Consider the following 27,451-nt stretch of genomic DNA (forward strand, 5'->3'; position numbering starts at 1 on the left):
GAACTTTTCTACCCAAGTTCTCCTAATCTAGGAGAGAGTAAACAAAAGCATCAGAGTATAGGACAGGGTACCAGGAGCAGAGCTGAAACAGAGTTTTATTTTTTCTTAACAAGTATGAAATTTTGCATTCCATTTTTAAATGATTATTTACACATAATTTTTGAAAAACATTTTCCTAATATTCAGGAAAAAGTAATGCTCTAGGAAGGTATATACTGTTTGTCCTGTAGTTTCACCTACCCTCTGGCATGGTGACCTCACCCTAGTTTGAGAAGCATAGACCTAAACCCTCTCAAACATACAGCATGTATATATTCCTTTTATTGAACCCTTTATGTAAGCCAATATGCATGGTCATATATGCATATAAACACTCCTATTTCTATCTTTATTCTTTTCCTAGCCTCCTTTTTCCTGGACCGTTTGTATTTATGTATGTGCCTGCACATGCCACCTCAAACTATTTGAGATCGAGGTGGGTAATATAAATGTTGGCAGAAGTCAGGGTAGAATTGGGAGTTGAGAGTTTTTTGTTTTGTGTGATTTTGTTTTCAGTGGGAGAGATCAAACATATAACTGAGTGGTAAACAAAAGGTAAGTAACTGAAAAATAAGCCAAGTTACCCTGGCATCAAAAAACATATGCTAGGCCAAGCACAGTGGCTCATGCCTGTAATCTCAGCACTTTGGAAGGCCAAGGCAGGAGGATAACTTGAGCCCCGGAGTTTGACACCAGCTTAGGCAACACAGTAAGACTCCATTTTTACAAAAACAAACAAACAAAACAACAACAACAAAAAACAAACAAATCAAAAAATTAGGTGTAGTGACATACACCACACCACAGTCCCAGCTGCTCCGTAGAAAGACTGGTGAGAGGATTGCCTGAGTCTAGAAGGATGAGGCTGCAGCAGTGAGCTATGGTCGTGTCACTCCACTCCAGCCTGGGTGACAGGGAAAGACCCTGCCTCAAGAAAAAAAAACATGTGCTAGAAGAGAAGGGCAAATGAAAACATTGATCTGATTGCAAAATGGGATGATAGGCAATTTTATTCTTGGGTTTCTATTATTTTGACATGGAATGCATTTTTTCAATGTTCTAATGCAATGCTCAGGGAAAATCACTTTTCCAATCTATATGCATAAACACATTTTTAAACCACTCTATCCTTCATTAGAAATTATAGCTCACCTGTTGGCTGCCTCTGACATTTCTTTTGAAATTATTAGAAAACGAGAAATTCAGTCACACTATGTATTAGTATCTAAGAAGAAACACCAAGCTTATTAAAGCAAACAAAAAACCATTTTAAACATAAGTGTCAAATGACTCCACACATCAGCAGAGATGGAAATAGAGCTGCACTTAAACCACAGAGAAAGGCAGCTGGCACAGGTTCCCCTTTCTGTGAAAAGGAAAATAAAGGAAGATTCCACAATTGCTGTCAGTGTAGTATAAGAAATAAAATAAGTAAGAATAAAAGTCAATGGCTCATAAAACATCACTACATGTTACCTCATCTGTGCTGATGATAAGCTGGGACCAGCTATTCCACTCTGGGCATTTGTCTCTCTCTTCAAAGGTGACATGCTCAGAGTTCCAGCAACAATGTTCATGGTTAAACCAGAATCCCCCTGTGCATATACCTTCTTTTAAGTCTGTCATCCAGTGAGCAGAGATGTCTATCAAACCAGCTAACGAACCTGATTTGTGGGAAGGGAGGGAAAGGCCAAAGTTAAATTGAATCTTGCAACTGTTCTTTGGTCATCAGAATAAGCTTTGTCAGAAAAAATGAGAGGAAAGGAATTAAAGTAAGGGATGAGCACATACTTCCCCATTCCACCTGCAACCTCTGATTGTGTGTCTGCTTGATTTTCACTTATTATCTCTGCACTAAACATTGGCATCGGTAGAATTTCTATATAGAAGGGGGTTAGGGAAAACAAAATAATTGAGTGGGAGCAAGGGGCTAGTAGACCTATCTTTAAGCTGAACTAACAGGGCAAAAACACTGTTTTGACTTCAATTTTATGAATTTGATCAATAAAGAGTCAAGTTTATTAAAGATTATTTTATTCTCACCTATATATATATATATGCAAGATTCAGAAAATGTGAATTGCCCAGCATTGAGAAATATTCTCTGATGTTTATTTGAGATTGGTTAGAGAGGAGAGCTGACAAAGATTATGGGGAGAAGGGCTAAGCCTTGATAGCAGGATTGTGCTCTGTGGACAAGGGAATTTGAACAATGGCCGGAGGGCATTCTAGGCTAAAGGAGCTGAAAAGCACAAGCTGTGATGTGCATGGAAGGTGAGATGAAGCTTTAGACATGTTGAAGCCTCCTGAACCTAGGACATGAACATCCTAAAGTTTTCTTGCTGAGAAAGAGCAAACAGGATCATACACAGAACATTCGCCACAGAAAATGATGAGGAAATGGAATCATGAACTGGGGACTTATGCACTGTGGCTAATAGACTGATAGGGTTAAGACAGTTATAGTACTTTAGATTCTGGCCTTCTCATCATTTCTGACATCCAGATGAAGAAACTCTGGCATAAATAAATTAAATGGCCCAGAATCATGCTTTAGGGAAATAGTAAAGCCATCATAAAATGCACAGCCCCTGAATTCCCAGACTGTTCCAGCATTCAGACACACTGCTTCTATTGTTGCTCTCCAATGCTTAAAAACAAAATACCCTGTGTGTACAAGGAAAGAAAAATATTCACTGACCACCTAGTGACAAGAAATACATTAAAAAGTTGAGAATATTATGCCTACATTCCAACAGGCGGGAAGCCATGTCATGTGTGTGTTTTGGTAGGTGCTAAAAGTGTTAACACAGGTTATTTACATACTCAAAGAACCTAGTCAAATCTAACACATTGTTTGACACCTACTCTTGCCCACTCTGGCCCACAACCTTCTCTACCTTTTAGAGTTTGGCTTATTCTCTGGTTGTTTCACATGTGCATGTCTTATTTCACCTAATACTGGTACCCTCCATCATGTCTTCACCTTCTACCTCTCCTCCTCCCCAGAGTCAGTTCTTTCTTCTCTGGTTACAAATTTTATTAGGTTTCCCCTACCCTGAAGAATAAAATGTTGTCCCTTGTCCTTGTTATCATTTCAAGCCTCTGCCCTTCCTCTCTCTCCTATGACTATGAAAACTTCTACAGTGGTTGCCTTCTCTTGAAATCTATTAGGTCGGTGCAAAAACAATTGCGGCTTTTCACCATTAAAAGTAATGCTGTTACTTTTGCACCAACCGAATATATTTAGCTCCTAATATTTTTCTGAGATGGTTTTTCAAGGTTATTGCTGTGCTCCTAACTGCTATGTCATATAACGTTTTCTCAGCCATCTTCCTTCTCCTCAGCCTTTCTGCAATACTTAGCATTATAGACCGCCCAGCCTATTATTAGGCAGCTCCAAACAGCCAGACCATGTTCTCTCTCCTGTAAGAGCCAGAAGGGGCAGAGTTAACACCCTAGGCCATGGGTTGGCAAACTATAGCCCAAGGGCCAAATCTTGCCTGCCTCTTTTTTTGCAAATAAAGTTTTTCTGGTCACAGCTAGGTTCGTTTGTTTACCTACGGTCTATGGCTGCTTTCGTGCCACATCAGCAAAATGGAGTGGATGCTATAGACACCACTTGACCCACAAATCCTAAAATATTTACTATCTGGCTCCTTTACAGCAGAAGTTTGCCAATCCCTGCCCTAGACAATTTTCAAAAACCCAGCTATAGATAAGCCATTCCTCATTTGCTACAGTCATGTTCTACTCCATGGCTCATGAATTATTCTCTTTTGGTAACAGCAGCCACAGCAGCAGCAGCATTAACAACTGGCTGCTGTGCTAATGAGTGCTATTATGTGCTGTATCTCATTTAATCCTCACAGCAAACTTCTAACATTCAGACTTTGATTACCGCCATTTTACAGATCAGTAAACTAAAGCTTCCAGGGATCAAGAAACCTGCTCAAAGTCACAAAACTAGCAGGGGCTTGGATTCAAATCCAGGCGGCTTAAAACTAGAGCCTCTGCTTGCTATTAACTACCACTGTATACCCTCCATCTCCAGGTTTCTACCTAAATTCTTTTCAGCTCAAGATTCCAGATTTTCCTAGGCCGTATGTTTAATGCCATGAGGACACACCTCTTACCATCTCTACCTAGTGTCCTTGGTACTCTGCTTCCCCCACCGGGTGAGAAGCCTTCTTGGGAACTTGGTTGAAAGCTGTATTTGTACAGCAAGTATACCATTTTTAGGGAGACTATATATCATTTGGAGTGGCGGGGAGGTTGATGGAGTTTATAAGGCAAGGTGGCACCATTCCACCCCTGGCCACTATGAAAGAATGAGATCATAAGCTTCTTGAGAGTATGAGCCATATCTTACATGCTTTTCTGCATCACCAAACGAGTGAGTAGATGTTTAAGAAACACCCACAAAATGTCTCAGGAAGTCCTCTTCCATATCTTCTCTCCTAAAACCCATGCAGCACATATTTCTTTAAATAAACTGTCTCCAACAGAAGGGCTCTTCCTCAAAACAAGCACCAAACGACTAACGTCATCTTAAAATGGATACAGTATTTTATAGTGTACAAAATGCATTCAATGCATTTCCTCATTTATTTAAGGTAAGAATTGCAGGTATTAGTACCCTGTACAGATGGGGACATCAAGCTTCTAAAAGGTTCACCAGCAGTTCATTAAATGTAGGAAATAGGAAAGCACAGTACCTGACTCAGCTCATGACTTGGGGGAGGAACATACCACAATTTTAGGAGATTTGTTTTGAAAACTAACATTTTACCATACCTGATAAAAGCCCAATAAGGAGCATCAACAACCAGCCGGAAAAAGCATCACTCACGCTGTGAATTAAGGCCCATGTTGACTCTTTGCTTTTATTGGTAATCTAGGGGAAAATTAGAAAACATTGGTACACTCTACACACATCCTTTTTTCACCTCAAAACTGTTCAACAAAGAAATACAAAGACGAATCACTGGAAAATAGAGACCAATTTAGAGCTACCTCTCACATCATCTTTAGCCGAACCAGTTTGACTAACAATTTTGAGGTTTGCTGAAACCCCACCTTCATCTACAGTATTGTAATACCCACAAGTCCCTTATTCAGGGCTTCCTCCCAAGCTGCTCATTTCTTATAGCATCAACGTGTGTTGCTAATTGCAGTGGTCTCTTTCTGTCCTGGACATCAGATATTCCAAGGGCAATCTCTTGACTCACAGCAAATAATTTCAATGTTTTTCACAGAATAAACAAACACAGGCTTATTTGAGTGATAAAAGTACAAATTGAGGCTTTAATACCTGGGGGCTGTAGCTCAGGTCAGGCAAATTCCCAGACTTAATCCCACAAACCCCTAATTGTACAGTGGTCACAGATACTAAGTGATAGCAACAATGTATCTCTTTCATTTTCAAAAACCTGCAGGTAACATCAAGGCTATCAGGAGGTGCAGAAAGTTTTATCTTTTAAGTCCTAGCCTTGACAATTTAAGCCTTCAGGGCCCACATTTTAAAAATCAACATTCTGACAGTTTTGTGTGGGTACTTCCCCTTTCTCTGTATCAATATTTCTTATCTTTGAAATGGCAACTTAGCTACCCCACTGTATCTACAGTAATGTCACAAACAATAAATTATTCTGAAAATTTCAAAAGCATTTTAAAAAATAGTTTTGACCTATGACTTTAAGTTTCCAATTTCAGTGCTGAAAAGGAATGAAGTTACATTTTTCCCTATGACATTGTTTCCCTTCTGATAATGAACAGTTAATACCAAGAAAAAAAAAAAAAAGCCCCCTTGTGCTATTTGATAAACAGACTTTAAGTGGTTTTAGATTACTAATTGGCATCATTTGCCTCAGATGCAACCATTAATATAAAAGGAAGTGCGGGCTTGTCATACCACAGGTGACTCTCATAATCTGGATAACATGTTGAATATGCAACTGATGAGAAACTGCCAAATTACAGATGGCAGAAATTCTAAAGCCTGCCTGATGAATTCATATATACATACGATAGAAAGAATATGTGTATATGTTCCCAAATGGCAGAAATCTTATGAAAAACATGAAATGTTTTATAGTGATCAACTTTTCGAGTTGTGACAAGAAAACTCAGTGGAATCACCAAATATCCCAGGATTAAGAAGGAATTTCTCAAAACCTGTACTTGGGACAACCTGACTCCTGGTTTCAGGTGGTTGTGAGAAAACCAGTCAGGAGCTGGAAAGGATTAAGAATGAAAAGCAATCTCCAACTGACTACTCAGGAGATTTGCTTGACTCTAAGAGGAGGAAATTAACTTGGGAGAGAATGGGGCAGCTTAAAATAAATCACATTTCAAATCTAGAGTCCAAGCAGAAATAGTAAGAAAGAAAAAAAAAAAAACCTATTGTGGGTTGAAGAAGTGACTCACCAGATGACCATCTACTAGGAATCTCTGGGATTGGACACCAATTTTTTAAATAAGCTTTCTATGTGGCCCTCATACAAACCAGAAATTGTGACTCTCTCATTTAAATGATACACAGCAACAAGTTAAAGGCAAATTACCTTGGCAGGTCTCTCTGAGAAGTTTTCACAGTACTTCAAAAATAGAAAAGTGGGGAAATTATCTTGCTAAATTCAAAAGAACCTATACCATAGTCATAAGTGCCATCTATTACCTATCATATTAAATTAATCTCCCTAATTTGAATTTGATTGGTCTTGTGGTTTTATTGGAGTTGAAAGCATAAGTTTACTTTAGTTTTATGGTTGCACAAGAGCAATAATCACAAGGAGTTTATTTTGTATGCTTCAGTAAACACTAAGGCTCTGAGATTTCTTTCTTTTATTCCTTTAACAGACCATTTACTTTACTTAGTTATGAATAGCCTGCATTAAGGGACAAACCATAAAAGAGGGATGAGATGGGAAAGGAAGATCTTTGACATTTATTTTGCCACCTTCCTCCAAGCTTGTTTTCACCTCTCTTCAGAGGCATTTATATCCATTTCGCTGTAAGGATCCTTTTCAACTATTTACTATAGGAAGACAAATCATTAAATGCAATTTAAAATTTTTAGGATAAAAATTATGTCCAAGATGTCTTTAAAAGTAAATTTAAAAAACAAAACCCTATATTGCCAACAGAAACCAGATTCAGTCACATCCAGGGCTGAAGAAAGGAAAAAACAGAAACAACAGACATCTTCAATTTCTTCCCCTGTATTTCCTAACAATTATGTGCCATCTTTTGTCTTACCTCTCGGTGCCTATCCCGGTCTCGAGACTTCTCTCTCACCCAATCAATTGTATTGAAATCATCATAGGTGCCTACACCAGGGATTGGTTCCTCCAAGAAATCCATGATCCTATTTGAAGAACCTATTCCACCACCATTGTACGACTTGTCCTCTGTATTAAACAAGAAACAGACATTAGTACTTCAGACACTGTTAACATTTTTAATACCTTCTTTTTGGGTTCCAAAAGGTGAGCCCTTAAACTATTAGTTGACTACAGTTGGGGCTGATAAAGAAATACAGTCACCTGGTATGAACATCCATCCCATTCAGAGGTTTCTGTGGTGTAGGCACAAAATGATGAGTGGCTAAAAGCAGTATCAATGGAAAGCGACAGATGAGAGTGACAGTACAAAGAGAAAAATGAAAGGAGTTGATGTGCAATGGAAAGGATTTATGAAACAAAAGACAAGAAGGAGGGTGGAGCAGCTTAGGTATTTCAGTTTATGGAAGGGAGACAAAAGGGTCAAAGGCACTTGCAGCCATATCACATCAAGGACCATTTTACATTTATAAGGCAGTAATGCAATCCTATAAGGTGGTTTTTGCCTGACTGGGGACTCCAAATAAAGCATATGGGCCTCTTCACAATGTAAGTTGGCTGGAATGTACAAATTTCCCTTCAATAGGTGTAAGACTTGATCCCTGGCATAATGGGCTTGTAGGAACTCTAAGTATGTCAGCACAGTCTAAGATTTACAAGCAGAGATTTAAAGAACAGTGCATGATTCAGTGATGAAATGTCCCTCCCTGATCATTCAACTGGAAGAAACATATCCACCTGCCCACCCATCATAGTCCCTTATCTACTTTGCTTTGGGTACTTCCATTACAATTACTTATGTACATGCTTTCTCTTCCTTTCTAGACTAGAAGCTTTTTGCTGGTAGCCCAATATCTCTTTCATCATTGCCTTCTCCACAGTGTCTAGCACATACCCAAGAATCAGTAAATATCACCTGAACCAAAATTTGTTTGATGAATGTTGGGAATGGGGGAGAAAGTTTTAAACTCACAAGCTATCTCACACAAGGCTTAATCTTGATCAAAATATTTCTGCAACATTGTTTGATGGAAGAAGATTTTGCTATTAAATGCAAAATATAAAGCAGTATTGAGGAATGTATGCAAATGAACACTGGGGAAAAGGGCAGAGTAATGCCATCATTTAATTCACCCAGCCAGAGCTCACATTTGCAGCACCAACCTTGGCAGGGACAAGGCTTCCTCCAGACTGTTTGGTAATAAATCCCTCTGCAGAGGAGGCCCAAGTGGGCCTGAGCTGACTCCCTCTCTTTCCATCTGCATCCACATCTTCACTGTAAACTCCAAACAGACAACTTTAGCACTCATATGGGGTAAGTTTGAAGGAACACTCCAAGCTGTACTTACAATTGGTTTACCAATTGTAAGTCTTCTGAATATCTAAGTCAGCACGCCTTTCACAGGCAAGGTGCACATTTGAAAGAAAAAGCTCTGCAGAGTCCAAATCATCTGTAGGGTGACGGTGGGTGGGGGTGGAGTGGAGAAGGTGAACAAGTTAATCTTAAAACCCCAATCCAAAGTCCTTTCCATATCTTCATTTGTATCTTGCTGTAAAATGGATGGCTGCTGAATCACCAGCCCAGCATTTCCTATCATGTCAGTGTCATATTGATAAAGATGAAAGCTGGTGTGTTTCTTGAGAGCTTAGAGGGAAAAAGCCAGCTAGGAAATGAGGGCAGAAAGAGGATAAAGTATGTGTGTGTGGAGGTGGGGGAGGGCAAGCTGTTTCAATTCTCAAGTCCAATGCTGATATGAACACAGGACACCAAACAACCAGATATTTACTGTTTAAGGCAGGTTAATGCCCCAATTGAATTTACTCTGGTTTAAGAGTTCTCCTTTCAAAAGGGAAAAACAGGATTTTCTGAAACTAATTTTAAAAATCATCTGATAGCTATCTAATGTTAAACTATATATCAAATGAGGCCCCCAGCTTTAAGGATATTAAGGCAAAATGAAGATCTGCAACAGCTTCTAGCAGGAAAGAAAGAATCCTATTACATCACTAGGTAACATGAGCACTGCATCATCCTCCTTTGTAGTCCGGTTTCCTTAGAAACGCAATTGTCAGGCCCCTCTCAAAGAGCAGGCAGTGATTAGAATCCTACAACAGACTGCTTGCGATTCTCCAGATCCCCTGCTCCCGGGGGGCATGCTTCAGTCCTTGGTTGGGCTCAAGTCTGCTTACCTTCAATCACAGTTTTCTTTTTTTCTGCCTCAAGGAAGAATTAACCTTGGCAGCCCGCATTTGGTCATTTAGGTTGGGGAGCTTTTACAAAAGAAGCCCCAGTCTGAAGTGCTTTAGAAGGGCACTTGCTGCATTCTCTGCCTTTCACGGCAACAAACGCCACCTAAAGAACCACCAGTGTTCCCTGGCGGTCAGAATGTGATGTCACTGTTGGAGTCATGTGACCAGACCTTTGGACCAGCCTGGGAGAAAGGAAGATTTTTAACTGGGCAAGGAAGCCTTAAAGATGTAGTCTCATCTAAACAAATGCCATCAAACCGGTGGCAGTCGGGTTGGCTCAGGAAACCTGGGTCCAGACAAGTCTTAATCTTCATTTAGCAGAAAGTCCAAGAAGGCAAAGTAGAAATATCCAAAAGAATTTAGAGTTACAGAGGTCCTAAGTATAAAAGGGAGAAAGGCAAATATAAAAAAGGCTTTTTAAAAAATGCACTGGATAGCAACAACGTAGGTAAAGTCTCACAAACCTAATGCTGAGTGAAAGATACCAGACACAAAAATGCACATAACATTCATTACGATTCTATGCCTCTAAGTTCAAAAATAGGCAAGCCTAACTTATATCATTTTACAACAGAAATGTAAGTGATTACATTTCAAAGAGAAGCAAGGAAATAACAAAAGTAAAGATAGAAGCTACCCAGAGAAGAGGGCTGTCATGTGGGAGGGGCACATGGCAAGGGCTTCTGGAATGCTGGTCACTTTTCTTGATCTGGGACGTGGTTTACTTATGTGCTCATTTTACAATTATTCTTTGAACTGTATACATGTTTTATGCTTCTTTATGTACAAATCATAATTAAAGAAAAATGTAAAAAACGGAGCTGCATATAAACTTACTATACAAGGTCAGTTCTTTAAAAGCACCTCGTCACTTAAAAAACCCAGAGTAGTCAAGAAAATGAGTTGTTTCTGAGTAGTAGTGCTCTACGCAGAAAGCAACAACTCTGATACTCATTAATCCAACCTGGATGAAAGTAGCTATTTCAGCCTGACAATAAATTCACTATGATGTTTCCATGGTTTTAAAGGGTTGTGAAGGCTATTTTAAAGCAGGTCTTAATTAATTGTGCAATTTAGCCAGTCCAGTAAAGAATAAAATTGCTATCTCCCAACTCTCTACATTGGGAGGATTCCCTAAGGGAATCTGAAGGACAGCCACTGTTAAACATAAACCCAGTCATAGTGTGCTCTAATAATTGGACCCTGTGTGTAGGGCTTTGAAAGGGTATTACTCTCATCAATTCTTAAGGTTAAGAAATGTTAATACAACAAAACCTTCTGAAATGTGAGGCACTGCATGGGACCTGTATGCTTTCAGTTCATCATTGTTATATTATCTCATTCACTTCATGAACTAGTCTAGCATTAATGAGGAGGATTGAAAAGGTAGTGGCAACTGACTGTATTAAGTGGCCATGAGCTACACTGCTATAAAAAGCAAAAACCATTTGTGGTCCAACTGTGAGTGTCTTATTCGATTAAAATTTTAGAAAAGTACGTATACCTCATTCAAAAAGGATAACCTGCCCAACCTCTTAAGCCTCCTTCCAAGTTGTTCTTTAGTAAACACAATTTTACCTGTAATTGTATCTGAAGACTACTACAGAATTCACTTATATTATCTAGTATGATTTACATTATCTATTAGATTATTTCACACATTAGCAGCTATATTAATTAGCAGTCAATTTAGCAAAGATACCATCTTTTTTGGCACATAAAAATGTATAGTTCAAAGGATTGCATAGCTGGTGCCATAACTTTTAATGAAAGTTCATGTGTTTTTCAAATGCTTTATCAACACTTCTAAGGGAGGGGCTTCTTTTTATTCCATGTACAGTTACTTCCTTTGAGAACTAGAGGGTTGGTAGCTATGATGCAGTCCTTATACTAAAACAAGATTTAATTAGAATTTAGATTAAGAAATGAGGCACCAGTATCAGAGTTTGACATGCTTTATTTCTTTTATTCTTTTCTACTCTCCATTCTCTTCTCTGGCAAACTTGTTATCTTTCGAGTGTGTTCATTATACAGACTGCCCAATGTAGGTCAACTGATACTATTGTAAAAATAAGATAAAGAAATTCTTACCAATTTTTAATGCATCCTATGATAAAAACACAATAATAGAATATTTTGAGATAAACAGAATTCTTTCTGAAACACTGATCTGACCAGGTAATTTCCCAATTTTTACTATGCCAGTGGCTCCTACAGCAACATTTTGAAAACTTTTAGCCCATGAAGACCTCTAAATGGTTATTTGACACAAGAGTGGACTGTGAATTTAAAAATATTCATCATACTTTTTAGAATAGGGAAAACCATATATTTTAAAATGTATAATAATGATGACAGCCATTACTGCTATTTCAGGTTTCATCAATGAAAAGGTTTAACTTGTTCACATTCTTTCATCAAGGTATCTATAGCTGACTTGATGACAAACAGCTTAAGTCACTGGTCATATTCCACATCTAACTGGTTTCTTTTCTTAGCTTTTTGAGATGGAGTTTTGCTCTTGTCGCTCAGGCTGGAGGGCAGTGGCGTGACAACAGCTCACTGCAACCTCTACCTCCTGGGTTCAAGCAATTCTCCTGCCTCAGCCTCCCAAGGAGCTGGGATTACGGGCACCTGCCATGCCTGGCTAATTTTTTGTATTTTTAGTAGAGATAGGGTTTCGCCATGTTGGGCAGGCTGGTCTCAAACTCCTGACCTCAGGCGACCCACGCGCCTCAGCCTTCCGAAGTGTTGGGATTACAGGCATGAGCCACCACGCCCGGCCTTTTCTTAGCATTTTTTAGTAGAAATTTAGTAAATTTAGAAGAAATAAATTTTTAAAATTTAGCTGTCAAGAATGACAGTAGAAATGATCTACCCATTAACTAACGAAGCACAAAGTAACAAAATGTAAAAGGCTTTTCAAAAAACAATGTATTCAGAGTTAAGCTTCTGGTGTGTAAATATGCTGCCAAGAAAGGCAGAGTAAAATTAAACGATGAGCCTACATGTCAGGTTGAAGTACTAAGGTGAGTCTAGATTTTTTTGCCTCTAAAAGAAAAAAAGGTAATACTTCTCTCAAATTTTGAAGGCATGGTGAATGTCGTATATTAAAAAACTTAATGCCCTAACAGAAAAATTATTCAAGTTAAAGTATAATTAGACCTCAACTTAAATGGCAGAACAAAAAGCCCCCAAAAGGCTAATGTGCATTGCCTGAGTCCAGGAAAAACATACAGTAAATCAGTCAGAGAAAAAAGTCAACATTGAAACAGCTTTCCCGTAGGGTTACACTCGGGTCCAAAGACTTAACAACAGGTCTTTAGAAACACAGTGCTTGAATGAGGAGGCATATAAATGAATGTATTTAACTCAGTTCCCATCATGGAAACTACTTTCTAATTTTTTTTCTTAAAAATCACATGATGCTTAAAACTAGAAAACTCCTTAAAATATAAGAAAAAAAAAACCTGATTTGAGAATAATGTTTATTTAAATCCCTAACCAATATGCCATTAGAAATTTACCTAGGGGGATGAACAGTAAATGATTAAGTGAACTAGTTAAACACTAACAAAAACACAAGGGGAAAAAGGATAGGAAGAAATCTCATACACAGACCTTGAAGAACTGCTTTAGTAATATCACAGCTGCATGAGGGCTCACTAATTGGCAACAGCCTAAAGAAATAAATAAGCATTCAAAGAAATGGGGCAGGGCTATTGGTATATATCACAGGACTTGAAAATAGTCCCTTTTAAAAATGTTATTTCAGTTTTACAGGGATATATTATATTTTTGCAAGGCTGGAACCACATGTACAAAAAATTCAACATTATGCCTAACAAACATCAGCAGATATTCATCCTGTGGTTATTTAAACTTTACTTGCATTAAACAGCAAATACTAAGAGCCTATTATATGCCACTTCTTACTTCCATACTTGCACCCCGCTTCCCTTCTTGTACTGGTTCATCCATTCTAGATCTCCTAGTAAGTCACATAAACTCTTTCACATCCCATTTCATCTATTTGTCTGATAGTACATTACAGCAGAAGCCCTGATAAATTAATCGACATTTGTAGGAAGTTTCTATCTAGCAACTTGTGCCTTCATTTTGCTTCTTTTTTGTTTTCCCACTTAACTAAATTCAGTGATCAAAATGCAAATGTTGTTGGAGTAGCCCTCCCATCTAAGTCCTGAATAGACGTTATGCTTTAGTATACTCTTAGTTTGAGCCCGGGGACACTTATTCAGGGCAGCTATTCTGTTGGTATGCATCTGTATGCCATACCAGTTTGCTAAATACTACTTCAGTAACTACAGATAAATAACCACTTTTTCCTGAGGACTCTCCTCCCCCACCTCACCCTACCCTAGAAACTCCTGAACTTACCCATGATCCAGCAGCTGGAATACCAGGAGGCTCCAGGACACTGCCCCAGTGCTATGTCTGACAGCCAATCTGATTGGGCAGTGCCTGTGTTGTTTTGAATCTCATCCCTGCACTCATTTCATTTAGCGATCCACTGCTTTGGTTCCTGTTCACAGCAGGTTAAAACTTCAAAGTGTCTAACACGCAGGAAGGACAACAAAGAAGAAACTCTATCCTGACTCTGCTGACAGCTAGACAATAAAACAGATGATGAAGGATGTGGGAAATGGAACTGCAAGAACCCCAACAAATCTATGATATTGAAATGAAGTTTGACAGTTATGAGAGACATACAGAAAGGTTAGGCATGGCAAAAAGGGATAGGGAAAGCTGTAGAGACAAGCATGAATTGAGATTCTAACACCTCCTTCTGACTCTTTATTCCCATTGGATACAGCTCCATCTTCACTGGGTTGGAGATATTTGCTTGAGGAGCATCTCTTGTAGTCCTCTCATTCCCAGCATCTGCTCAACTCTGGAAGTTCCTGACTCAACCCACTTTCATGACCAATGGAACCAGGGTGCTAACTGCCAGTTATCAAAGTAACCAAAACAGAATGAGGACTTTGGCTTGGTATCTGCAGGCTCTTTCTGGACTAAGATGTCACAGAAAGTAATGTAGCAATGAAGTGAAGGGGCTAGATTTGACAAAATTGCTGAGAGGGCTCTCCATAAAAAGCAAACAGCACTCCACTCCCTTGCTTGCTCTTCCTTCCTTCCTTCTCAATTGTACACATTTATGGGACTGACAAGAGAATGGGGAATGTGATGGGTACAGAGACACTGCCCTAAAATGCACATTACATATCACAGTGTTGGGAAATCCTTTGGGTAGCATAATCCTGCCTAATAACTTCTAATTATTGTTGTAGAAGCAGGAATTATCCAGTTCTTCTGTCCTAAGTCTACATTGGTTTCTCTCTATTAATTTCCAAAGGGAAACTGGGCACACGAGACTAGCAATTACTCTTTAGCAGGGGAAAAATTTCAAGAGAGAATATACCAAGTGTGAGATTCTCCTTGGATTAATAGGAATTGTGTGATGACATGAACAGAAAAATAAGTTTCAAAAAAGCATATATATAGTGAGAATTGCCCTTAAAGACACAGTTGCACCTGTGAACACCAGTGTATCTATGCTATTCGTTGCAGCACTGTTTGTAGTAGCAAAAACCCAGAAACAATATAAGTGTCTGGTAATAGGGAAATAGTGCAAGGAAAGAAGTAGACTGATGTGTACTGAAATAGAAAACTATTCCAGACATATTACGTGAAAAATCAAGTCACAAAATAAGCAGAATATGTCTTTTTTTTTTTTTTTTTTCATATGTGACTGGATAGAGAAAGAGCTGCAAGGATCATACTGAATTCTTTTTGGTGGTTGTCTCTGGAGTGGGACGAACAGAGTAGACTTTCACATTTTAAAAACATGTGTATTGTTTGAATCTTTCATAGTGAGGCATGTTTATGTGTTATATAAGTGATTTTGAAAAGAAAAAATAATAGCAATGCAACTGGAAGAGTAGAGACAGGACATTGCAAAGAGCAGATCTATGTTCTGGGAGGCAGATTACTGGCATACTTGTGGACAAAGTAGGTGATAGCTTCTGGTGAACACCAGGAGGGAAAGCCTGGAGAGGAAGATGGTTTATTCAGTTTTTAAATAACAGTTAATAGGAACAAGTGTACTCAGATCCATTGTCCTGCAGTGAGAAGATGTGAATTCCAATCCTAGCTCCATAACTCACTAGTTGTGTCACCTTGGGCAACTGCCTTAATCTCTGTGGGTTTACAGGTTTGCCATCTGTAACATGAGGAGGTACTAGCAAGTATAATGTTAAGGTCCCTTCCAAATTCATACTCTATCATTTTAGTGATGATTTTTTTGCTTGGTCATTCATATATTGGATTGAATGAATGACTTCTGAGAGACCTTTATCTTTGAGGAATTCCAAATGATAATTTGACTGCACAGTTAACTGAGAATGCTCTACTGGCAAGATCATAAAATCGTGCTTCCAATCCTTAGAAAAGAAAGGTAAGACTCAGCTCATCAATGAAGTATAGGACAATCTAGTAGCTCACTGAGACCCAACATTTCTGACATATGGTTAACTACACATAGCTTACCCATACGGCTACAGTATCTCTGGATTACTTGGTAATCCAGATTTTAGAAACATGCAGCACATACCCCCTGAAGCATTACAGTAACCCCTTCCTCTACCATGTGTCATAAATTGGAACAAAATGGAGCTGAAAATATATTCCTTCAAGAAGGGACCAAAGTGGTTTTATTAAATGAAAACGGGGAACCTCTGGATTCAGCTCCTGCAAGCAAAGAGCTTAAAAGTTATTACTCACATCCTTACAACAAGAAAAGTTTGGATAAACAAAAAAAAAAATCAATGATCTTTCTTGGACCCCCTGGAGAACTGAGGTTGCAGAGGAAACTGCCACCACAAAATCTGAAGAGACAAGCTTATTCAAAGAGACACAGCTAAGATCTGCTTACCTGGTGTAGAAATGGCTGGAGCTGGTAGAAACACAAATGGTTAACTTGAACAAGTTGCTGAAGGCTGAATGTGAACTAGCATGAGTACAAGAAACTCCTTGGGACCACGGTGTTAGGTGAGCTCCCACACCAAAGCTCTACCTCCAGGAACCCCACCAAATTCTCACAGTGAAGATCTAAGAAAGAATCCCTCCTAGCTCTGACAAGGGGAGGGAAAGAGAAATCATTGCAAAATTTGCCCAGAGATTTCTCCATAACAAAGGCCTCAGGGGAAAATACTTTGCCTGAGCCTTATCCTAGTTGGGAGAAGGGCATTCTTCCCACTCCAACCCCCTCTAGCCTTCTTATCTCACCTAAAGCAGGGGAACAAACTCAACAGGGTGTAGGGCTTCAAGTAAACACATTGGGAATGCTGCAGTCAAGGAAGAGAGTGGAGGGCAGGGAGGACAAAAAGCTATACTACTGGAGAAAAATGTGAATGTCATAGCCACAAAACACAGTTCCATGAAACAGTGATATTTAATCTGAGGACTATAAAATTACCACTTCCCCCATACTTTACCACCACCCCAACATGGCTACAGTATAATAATAGGGGATCACAGTTGAAAAGCAGTAAGACACAGACTCTCTAGAGGAGTTGTCCTCAGGGAAGCTCACAATCAAGAGGAAAGACAACAAGGACACTAGAGGAATTTGAACCCTCTGGCGCCTAGTTACACCAAACATGAAATACAGCCCAGTTTGCCGTAAATCCTAACACAATGTAATTGAATTGTTAATAGAAGCCAATAGCAGAAAAACAGCTGGAAAATCCTCAAATACCTGGAAATTAAACAACACATTTCCAAATAACCCATGGGTCAAAAAAGTCTCAAGACAAATTTAAAAATATTTTGAAATAAATGAAAATATAATATATGTGGGATGTAACATTGAGGGATGCAGTAAAAGCAATGCTTAGAGGGAAATTTATAGGATTAAATGTATATATTAGAAAAGAAGATCTAAAATCAATAACCTAAGCGTCCATCTTAGGGAGCTAAGAGGAAAAGAGAACAATGTAAGCCTAAAGCAAACTGAAGACTTTTCTTTACAAAAAGAAATTTAGAACAGGAATCAATGAAATTGAAAAAATAGAGAAAAATCAACAAAAGCAAGTTACTTGAAAGGATCAACAAAACTGACAGACTGCTATCCAAGCTAACCAAGAAAAAAAAGAGAGGGGACAAAAATTACCAATATCAGAAATGAAGGAGAAGTTATGACTCCTGATCCCTCAGACATTAAAAGGATAATAAAGAAATACTATGAACACAAATTTTCTAACTTAGGTGAAATGGACCAACTACTTGAAAGACACAAACTATCAAAACTTACACAGGAGAAACAGAAAATCTGAACTACCCCATATCTATTATTATTTTTTCACTGATTAACTGAACATAATTGACATTTATCAACTTCTTCATCCAACAGTAGAATACACAGTCTTCTCAAGTTTATACATATTTTCTAAGATAGATCACATCCTGGGTCACAAAACACATTTAAAAAAAAATTAAAAGATTAGAAATCATACAAATCATGGTCTCTTACCAAACTGGAATTAAACTAGAAATAACAAAGAAAGCACCAGGCCCACATGGTTTCACTGATAAGTTCTACCAAACATTTAGAGATCAAATAATACCAATTTTTCCCAATCTCTTCCAGAAAATAGTAGCAGAGAGAACACTTCCTAAGGTACTCTATGAGATAAACACTAAACTATATAAAAACCAAAGAGAGGCATTACAAGAAGGGAAAAGTACAGCTTAATATCTTTCATGAACACAGATGTAAAAATCCTTTAAATATAATACAAAATTGAGTTCAGTGTTGTATAATACTAATTATCTCCAACCAAGTGGAATACCAACCAAGTGGAATTTATTCCAGGTATGCAACACTGGAGCAATATTTCAAAAATCAATGTATCTACCATAACAATAGGCTAAAAAGAAAGTCATATGATCATATCAATTGACAACAAAAAGGCATTTGACATAATTCAATATCCATTCACGATAAAAACTCTCAGCAAGGCCAGGCGCAGTGGCTCATGCTTGTAATCCCAGAACTTTGGGAGGCCAAGGCGGGCAGATCATGAGGTCAAGAGTTCAAGACCAGACTGGCCAACATGGTGAAATCCTGTCTCTACTAAAAAATACAAAAATTAGCTGGGCATGGTGGCTTGTGTCTGTAATCCCAGCTGCTTGGGAGGCTGAGATAGGAGAAGTGCTTGAACTGGGACCCGGGAGGCGGAGATTACAGTGAGCCAAGATCGCGCCACTGCACTCCAGCCTGGGCTACAGAGCAAGACTCCATCTCAAAAACAAAACAAAAAAACCTCTCAGTAAAGTAGGAATAATTTCTTCAACTTAATAAAGAACATCTATGAAAAAAGCCCTACAGCTAATATCACACTTAATAGTGAGAAACTAGACTCTTTTCCCCTAAGAGCAGGAACAAGGCTCTCTATTCTGTTCTCTTGTCTATGCATAATAGACCAACAGATTAATAGGATGTCTTCTCTTACCACTCATCTATTAAATATCTTAGCTAGTGAAATGAGACAACAAAAGGAATTAAAAAGTATATAGGTCAGAAAGAAAGAAAGAAAACTGTCTTCATTCACAGGTGACATAACTGTCTATGTAGAAAATCCCAAAGAATCCTAAAGAAATCCTGAAGGGGAAAAATACCCAACCTCCTGGAACTAAACAACATAGTAAGACTGTAGGATATAAAGTAAATATACAAAAGTCAATTGCTTTCCTTATACCAGTAATGAACTAGAACTGCAAATTTTAAAAAGCAATTACTATTTACAAGAGCCACCACCCCAACTCAAAATTAAATACTTAAAGGTCTAAATCTAAGAAAATACATACAAGACCTATATGCAGAAAACTACAAAACACTGATTAAAAGAAATTAAAGATCTGAATAAATACCCTATGTTCATGGGATGTAAAACTCAGTATTATTGAGATGTCAATTCTTCCCAACTTGATGAATAGATTCAACACAATCCCAATCGAAACCCAAGCAAGTCATTTTGCAGCTACAATAAACTGATTCTAAAGCTTCTATGGAAAAGCAAAACATCTAGAATATCTGATACAATTCTGAAGCTGAACAATTGGGAGCTGAACACTACTACCTCATTTCAAGATTTACCATAAAGCAATAGTAATCAGGACAGTATGATACTGTCAAAAGAAAAGATGCATAGACCAAGAGATCAGAATAGAGCCCCAAAATAAACCCACACAAATACAGTCAACTAATCTTTAAAGAAGGCACAAAGGCAATTCAGTGGAGAAAGGACAGTATTTTTAACAACCAGTGCTGCAATGACTAGGCATAAGTATGTAAAAAAGAGAATCTAAACAAAGAATTTCCTCCTTTTATAAAAATTAATACAAAATGCACCATTGACCTAAACGTAAGATGCAAAACTATAAAACTTCTGGAAGATAACATAGTAGAAAGTCTACATGATTTTGAATTCAGTGATGACTTTTTAGATATAACACAAATAGCATAATCCAGGAAAGAAAAAAAATAAGTTACTCTTCATTAAAATTAAAAATTCCTGCTTTGCAAAAGCTATTGTAAAGAGAATAAAAAGACAAGCCACGGACTAGGATAAGACATTTACAAAATATATATCTGATAAAGGACTGGTATCCAAAATGCAAAGAACTCAAACTCAACAATAAAAAAAAAAAAAAATCCCAATTTAAAAATAGGCAAAAAACCTGAACCTCACCAAAGAAAGATGTACATACGGCAAACACCACGTAAAAAGATGCTCAACTTCATTTGTCATTAGAGAAATGTAAATTAAAACAATGAGATACCACTACATACCTATTAGAATGGCTAAAATCCAAAACACTGACAATACCAAGGATGCAGACTAACAAGAACTCTCATTCATAGCTGGTAGGAATGCAAAATGGTATAGCTACTTTGGCAAACGGTTTGGCACTTTTTTTTTTTTATAAATATACAAAACAAAACATAGTCTTACCATATGACCCAACAATCACATCCCTAAATACTTACTTGATTTGAAAATTTATATCCACATAAAAACCTGCACACAGATGTTTGTAACAACTTCATTCATAATTGCCCCCAACAGGAAGTAACCAAGATAAACAAACAGTAGTATATACAGACAATGGAATACCATTCAGCAATAAGAAGGAATGAACAATAAATCCATACAAAGACATGGATGCATCTTAAATGCATATTGGTAAGTGAAAGAAGCTAGTCTGAAAAGGTTATATTCTGTATGATTTCTTTTATGTGATATTATGGGAAAGGCAAATTTATGGAGACAATAAACAGGTCAGTGATTTCCAGGGCTCAGAGAAAAAGGGATTGAACAGGTAATACACAGGGGATTTGCTAAGGCAATGAAACTATTCTACATGATACTGTAATAGTGGATACACTATACATTTATCAAAACCTATAGAACTTCACAGCACAAAGAATGAACCTTAATGTATGCAAATTTTAAAAATCATTTAGGAGACTGAAGATTCCAGGATAGAATGCAGCATATGAAAAAAGAATCTAACTACATCTTATGAAACAGCCTCACTGAAAGGGATAAGGGGGGAAAGTGCTGACCCACAAAACTGCGGAAATGAATAAAATTTGTAACACTAAAGCAAAAGGAATGATGCATAAACACTACTCTTGAGAAAGTTGTCTCTTATGGAGGGTAAGGGTTAACAATTCTGAAACCACTATACATGTACAGTAATGCATTGCTTAATGGTAGGCATACATACTGAAAAATGTGTTGTTAGGTAATTTCATCATCGCGCAAACATCATAGAGCATACTTACATAAACCTAGATGGTCTAGCCTACTACACACCTAGACTGTATGGTATAGCCTATTGCTCCTAGGCTAGAAACCCATATAGCATGTTACTGTACTGAATGCTGTAGTCAACTGTAACATAATGATAAGTATGTGTCTAAACATAGAAAAAGTACAGTTAAAATTTGGTACTATTTATACTACAAATTATTAAAATGTGGTATCATATATGTAGTCCGTAGTTGACCAAAATGTCATTATGCAGCATGTGACTGTATACCAGAAGTGAACAGTTAAGTAACAGATGGTGAGTGCTAGGAACCAGGTTTCTCACTGTCGGAGTAGGAGGTTACAGACAAGCAAAGGGAGGAGGCTAGAGTGATCCATGTGGTAATAGATTAGAATCAGAGACATCAGTATGATCTCATATTTAGCTTACTGTATATGTAGGTGGTTACATACAGATATATTCATAGATATGTGTGGATGTGTATATATATATGTATGGGTCAGTATACACGTATTTCCTTACTGCATTGGCTAACAGGGCCTACGAGCAACAAATGCCTCAGTAGAAAGGAGCATACCTACTGCCAATATCACGGTTTCTGATACCATTCTCCAATAAAAGGAACCAGAGTTCAGTGGAGAAATAGCTGATTCTAGCACTGGGGCAGGAAATACATAATATGAGCCTAGAGCATATTGTAGTGCCAAAAAAATAAGGATATGCTCAAAAAAGACTCCACAATGATAGGAGTTTGTCAAAGGGCAAGGGAGCTCCTAATAGCCAAAGCTAGAAAAATTTGAGCAATAAAATGAAGTAGTAATGGATTATAACTCAAAGTACAAAATAAATAAGCCATACTGATATAAATGATTTAATAAATAGGAGAGAAAAGACAAATCTCCCATGCAGAATTCCAAATAATTTCTGTAGATATTTCACTCAGATGGAGGTGAAACATAATTTCCTAGTCCTGCGTGTGATCTAAACAAGAGGGTCCCCAACCCCTGGGCCCTGAACTGATACCAGTCTGTGGCCTATTAGGAACCAGTCCACACAACAGGAGGTGAGCGGAGGGCAAGCAAGCATTATTGCCTGAGCTCCGCCTCCTGTCAGATCAGTGGCAGCATTAGATTCTCAGAGGAGCATGAACCCTATTTGTGAAATGCGCTTGCAAGGGATTTAGGTTGCACACTCCTTTTGAGAACTAATGCCTGATGATCTGAGGTGGAACAGTTTCATCTCAAAACCGTCCTCACCCACCAACCGCTGGTTTCACTGAAGAGGAAACTGTCTTCCATGAAACCGGTCTCTGTCCCTGGTGCCAAAAATGTTGTGGACTGCTGGTCTACACAGTGACTTCCTTCTGAAGAGTCCAGTATGGAAAGGGAAAAAAATAGCTTTACAGTGGATAAACCTGGCAAACGTTACACCTCAGCCAGGTAATCGAGGTCAACATCAACAGTAATAAGTCATACTGATGGTACGTACTCCTTAAGACATAATGAGAAAGCCATTTCAACTCTGTGGTCTTCCTCTCCAAAATTCCAGTGTAATCATGAGAAAAACATCAGATAAATCCCAATTGAGAGACATTCTATGAAATACCTGACCAGTACCCTTCAAAACTGTTAAGGTCATCAAAAACAAGGAAAGTCTGAGAAACTGTCACAGTCAAGAGGAGACCTTAGGCTCCTTAGAGACATGATGAATATGTAATATAGTACCCTGGATATGACATTTAGGTAAAAACTAAGTAAATCTGAAGAAATTATGTCCTTTAGCTAATAAAAAACACAAAAGTAAGTGGAGGAAAGATTAGAGGATATCAATTCTAAAATTTGGCCATTTTCCTAATTAAGTAACCTAAATGAACCCTTTAAAGCCTGTGGACATCATCATAGGTTTCATTTTAAAGATTCAGCATATTAAACTGATGTGGTTTATAGCCCCGCAGAGCTTTCCATATAGGCCATTTTTTTTTTTTAAGTTCAAAAAGCAGCAGTAACAATTGCCATTCTTCCAGGCTAAAGTGTTTAGGGAAGTTCAAGTGTTATAAGAATGATTAATTTCAAAATACCTTTTCTTTTCCTCCCCATAAAATCCACACAGTTGCTCTAGTCAGATAGCTTTGGGGAAGCCTAACTAAGGTGATGATAGTAAATTTCTCCATGAGCTGGAACCCAAGACATTTTACTTTGTTTTCAGTTTCTCTCTGGAGGAAAAGTATGACATTTTTTTTACAGTGTGGCAAAACAAATAGAAATGTTTTGCAATTTACTTCGTAAATTTCAAATACCCTCAGGTTTCTTATTCTATCACATTTGAATATTAAGATTTTTTTTCTTCTCTGGGATTTTGGTAGGTTATGTTGAAACTCATCAGATGGTATGGGGGAACACTGCCTACCCAATATGATGCTTTGGCTTTGAAGTCATCCCTGACTCTTTTCTATTTTATTTCCCATATCTAATTGATCTTATCGATTCCCCCTCTGAAATTTGTCCATAACTTATTTCTTCCTCTACATTCTTGCTGTCTTCATTCAGGCCTTGTGATCTTTTGCCTAGATTCTAAAAAACAAGTTTCACTCACTGGTCTTTCCGTCTCCAACCTACCCTTTCCCTCAAGCCACCTTCCACACTGCCAAAAATTCTCTAAAACTCAAATGTGATTATATCATTCCTCTGCTTTTAAGTCATTCGATGGTGCTTTGGTTACAAATGAGGTCGAACAATCTGGACCCCACCTAGATTTCTAACTAGATCTCCGCCTACCCTAGCCCCTGCAGTCTTCCTTCTTGCTCCAACTGCCACCACCCTTCCCACCCCAGGAGCCTTAGACCTCAGATACACACACTCTGCTTCTTGAATATAAAAGGCTCTCTGACACTGCTGTACCTTTACCTGTGTTGCTCTCTCTGCCAGGAATGTCTCCTCATTCAACAGCTAGGGAGTAGCAAGGCACACTAGGTAGAAAGACAAGTAGGTGAGGAAAAAGAGGGAATCAAAGAGCATTACTAAAACAGCACAGTGCTAGGCTCGTATCTGGGTGTTCCATAAATATCAAATGAATAAATGAATGAATGAATGCACTGTGGTAAAGGCTGCAGAGGCAGGCAAATGAGAACAGATGGACTATGAGAACAGCTCTCCGTGTTTTTCTGTTACTCAAACTCTTTTTCTATTCCCTCCACCTTCTTTCAGGTCTCCATGTTTATGTTTCTTCTAATTTGCAGACTACTATAACACTACCTCAGATGCATTTAACCATGCCATGCATAATTTATTCATTCATTCCTCATAAATCAAGCCCTCTAACCATCTGGAAAACAAGAACCACTTTTACTGCCTTTCAAGCCCCTTCTCACTAATCTTTTTAGTACGTGCTATTGTGCCTGGTACAAAATGTAGTATTTTATGCAGTTTCACCACTGAGTATCAAGGACATTGTGACCTTTTTGTTGTTGTCTTTATTAAGAAATCCCATGTGAAAACATTAAATAAAGGAAGAGCAATTAGAAAGCAAAGCAAGAAAGTTATATGACTGCTGAGTGGGCTGTAAGTGGGCTGACTTTCATGTGTGGCTCATGAAAAGCAGCCTCATTATTTTATGGTTAGATCTTGTAAACTAGAAGCAGTAATTCTCCTGTAAAGGCTAATGAAAAGTGATGAAGGACTATTCACGTGAAAATATGTTAGAAAATCATAGGTCATGTCAAAATCTCATTCTGCTTCAGTTTTCTAGTCTATGAAATGGGAATAATACATAGTAACTTGCTCCAATCATCTACTGAGAGCAACATGAACACACAAGAAATATTTTGCAGTTATAGATGATGGATGATACCATTTTCTATTAGAAGCAACAATGATAACTAACTACTCTGGTTCAATCAGAGGCTTTAAGCAGAGGTAGCTAATGTAAGCTTATGGATCTCCTTAACTGACCACTTCACTAAAGTCAGCGATTGGTATAAATGACTCAATATGGTTATAACTACACATAAGTGGAGGCAAAATGCTAACAGTTCTCTTCTGTAGAAGCAGGTAGATGACCACTAAATACAGCACCACGAGTACCTTTCCTTTACGAACTTTAAATTCAGGGGCCTTCTCCTACTGTCGCTTTCCTGACATATCTTTCTTCCCAAGGCAAATTTCTTGTTTTTCTTTTTAACCTGCGGCTTTTATATTGGTATGTTCATTCCAAATTAGTCACCTCCTCAGAGAAACCCTCCCTGACCTTCCTAACTAAAGTGTTATTCCTCAATTATCATCCATTGTTATTTTGTATATTTTCATCCTGGCACTTATCATGATGAGTAATTAACTAAGTAACTATTTACTCGTTTACTGTCCTCCCCAACTAGATCTACGTTCCGGGTCAATATTTGTCTTAATCCCACCACTGTATCCCCCATGCCTACAATAGTGCCTGGTTCACCGCAGGTGCTCTAAAACTATTTGATGAATGAATCGATGAAGGAGTTTCATTCTCACAGTGACAATAAGGTTAATTCAAACTTATTAGCACATTCAAGGCCCCTTAATGTGCTATCTGGACTTATAATCTGCCTTTTTATACCTCCATATATTATGCCTGTTGATATCTCTGTAAAAGCATGCTTTCTGCCTAAAGTGTTCTTGCTACCAATTAACTAATCTTTCAAGATCTTGCTCCAAAACACCTTTTCTATGAAATCTCCAGTCCTTCACACACACACACACACACACACACACACACACACAGTGCTTATTCTGCTAAATTCCTTTGAGATGGAGTCTCACTGTGTCACCACGCTGAAGAGCAGTGGCATGATCTCGGCCCACCGCAACCTCTGCCTCCCAGGTTCAAGTGATTCTTCTGCCGCAGCCTCCCAAGTAGCTGGGACTACAGGCGTGCACCACCACGCCCAGCTAATTTTTGTATTTTTAGTAGCGACGGGTTTCACTATGTTGGCCAGGATGGTTTTGATCCCTTGATCTGCCCGCCTTGGCCTCCCAAAGTGCTGGGATTACAGGCATAAGCCACTGCACCTGCTGGCTATTCTGCTAAATTCCTACAAAAGCTATAGCACTTATGATACAGGGTTGTAGCAATAATAATAATAAATGATACTGAACATGTTATTGAGCACTTAACTCTATGCCAGGTATAGTTACATGCGCTATATATGTATTATCTCATTTAATCCTGAAAACAACTCTAAGGAATAGGTACTATCATATGTATTTATGTGGCTATTTAGCTAACTATAATCAACTTCATGAAGGCAGGGATGGTGTCTTCAAGCCTCGCTAATTTCCAGAGCTCAGCAAAGTGTCTACAATGTCACATGTACTTAATATGAATTTGCTAAATAATGAATTTGACAGCAGTTTCTTGTCCTCTGTCTACTTTGAGAATGGCAATCCCAGTTAAAGAACCAGACAGTAGTTTTAAAGTAAGTATACAAATTAATCTTAAAGTGATACTGTCCTTTTTACGTATAATAAGGAATTTGGAAGTCATAAAGGAAAGGGGCAATATACCTGGCTAAATAAATATTTTAAATGTCTGTAAATTTAAAAAACCAAAGTTAAAAAACACAAACTAGAAGTGGATAAAATACATTAAACCTATATCAGACAAAATAGTAATACTAGTATATGAAAGACTCTGATAAAGAAATAAGAATAAACAGCCCGTTAGAAAAATAGAAACATCACATGAACAGGAAACTTCCAGAGAAAGAAACTGAAATGGTCTGTAAACATATAAAAATATGCCCAACCTCATTAATTAAAAAATGAAAATTGGGGGGGTGGATCCAAGATGGCCGTTTAGGAACAGCTCAGGATTGCAGCTCCCAGTGAAAGCGCAGAGGGTGAGTGGACGCCGTGTTTTTATTGCCCACAGTCTAGGAAATTCCCGGGCAGAGGTGCTCCACGGTCACCAGCGCGGCTGTTTCGGCCAGCGCC

At 38.2% G+C, this 27,451-nt stretch overlaps 1 protein-coding gene across 6 annotated transcripts in view; it reads right to left on the reverse strand.

Moving 5' to 3' along the window:
• CLCN5 (chloride voltage-gated channel 5) overlaps positions 1-27,451 on the reverse strand; it is a 163,233-nt gene that overhangs the window by 21,879 nt on the left and 113,903 nt on the right. For 3 of the 6 annotated variants that reach the window (XR_001820542.2, XM_037733358.1, XM_017514208.2), the window contains exons 5-7: positions 7,300-7,451; positions 4,837-4,936; positions 1,516-1,703 (exon numbers count right to left, since the gene is read on the reverse strand). Coding sequence is in view for 5 of the 6 variants with exons in the window: in XM_037733358.1 (XP_037589286.1) it covers positions 1,516-1,703; positions 4,837-4,936; positions 7,300-7,451 (440 nt within the window). In the remaining variant the exon portion in view is untranslated. The other 3 variants (XM_017514210.2, XM_017514211.2, XM_037733359.1) reach the window with 3 other exon arrangements.

This window comes from Cebus imitator, unplaced genomic scaffold (genome assembly GCF_001604975.1).
Source record: "Cebus imitator isolate Cc_AM_T3 unplaced genomic scaffold, Cebus_imitator-1.0 Scaffold520, whole genome shotgun sequence".
NCBI classification, from domain to species: Eukaryota; Metazoa; Chordata; class Mammalia; order Primates; family Cebidae; genus Cebus; species Cebus imitator.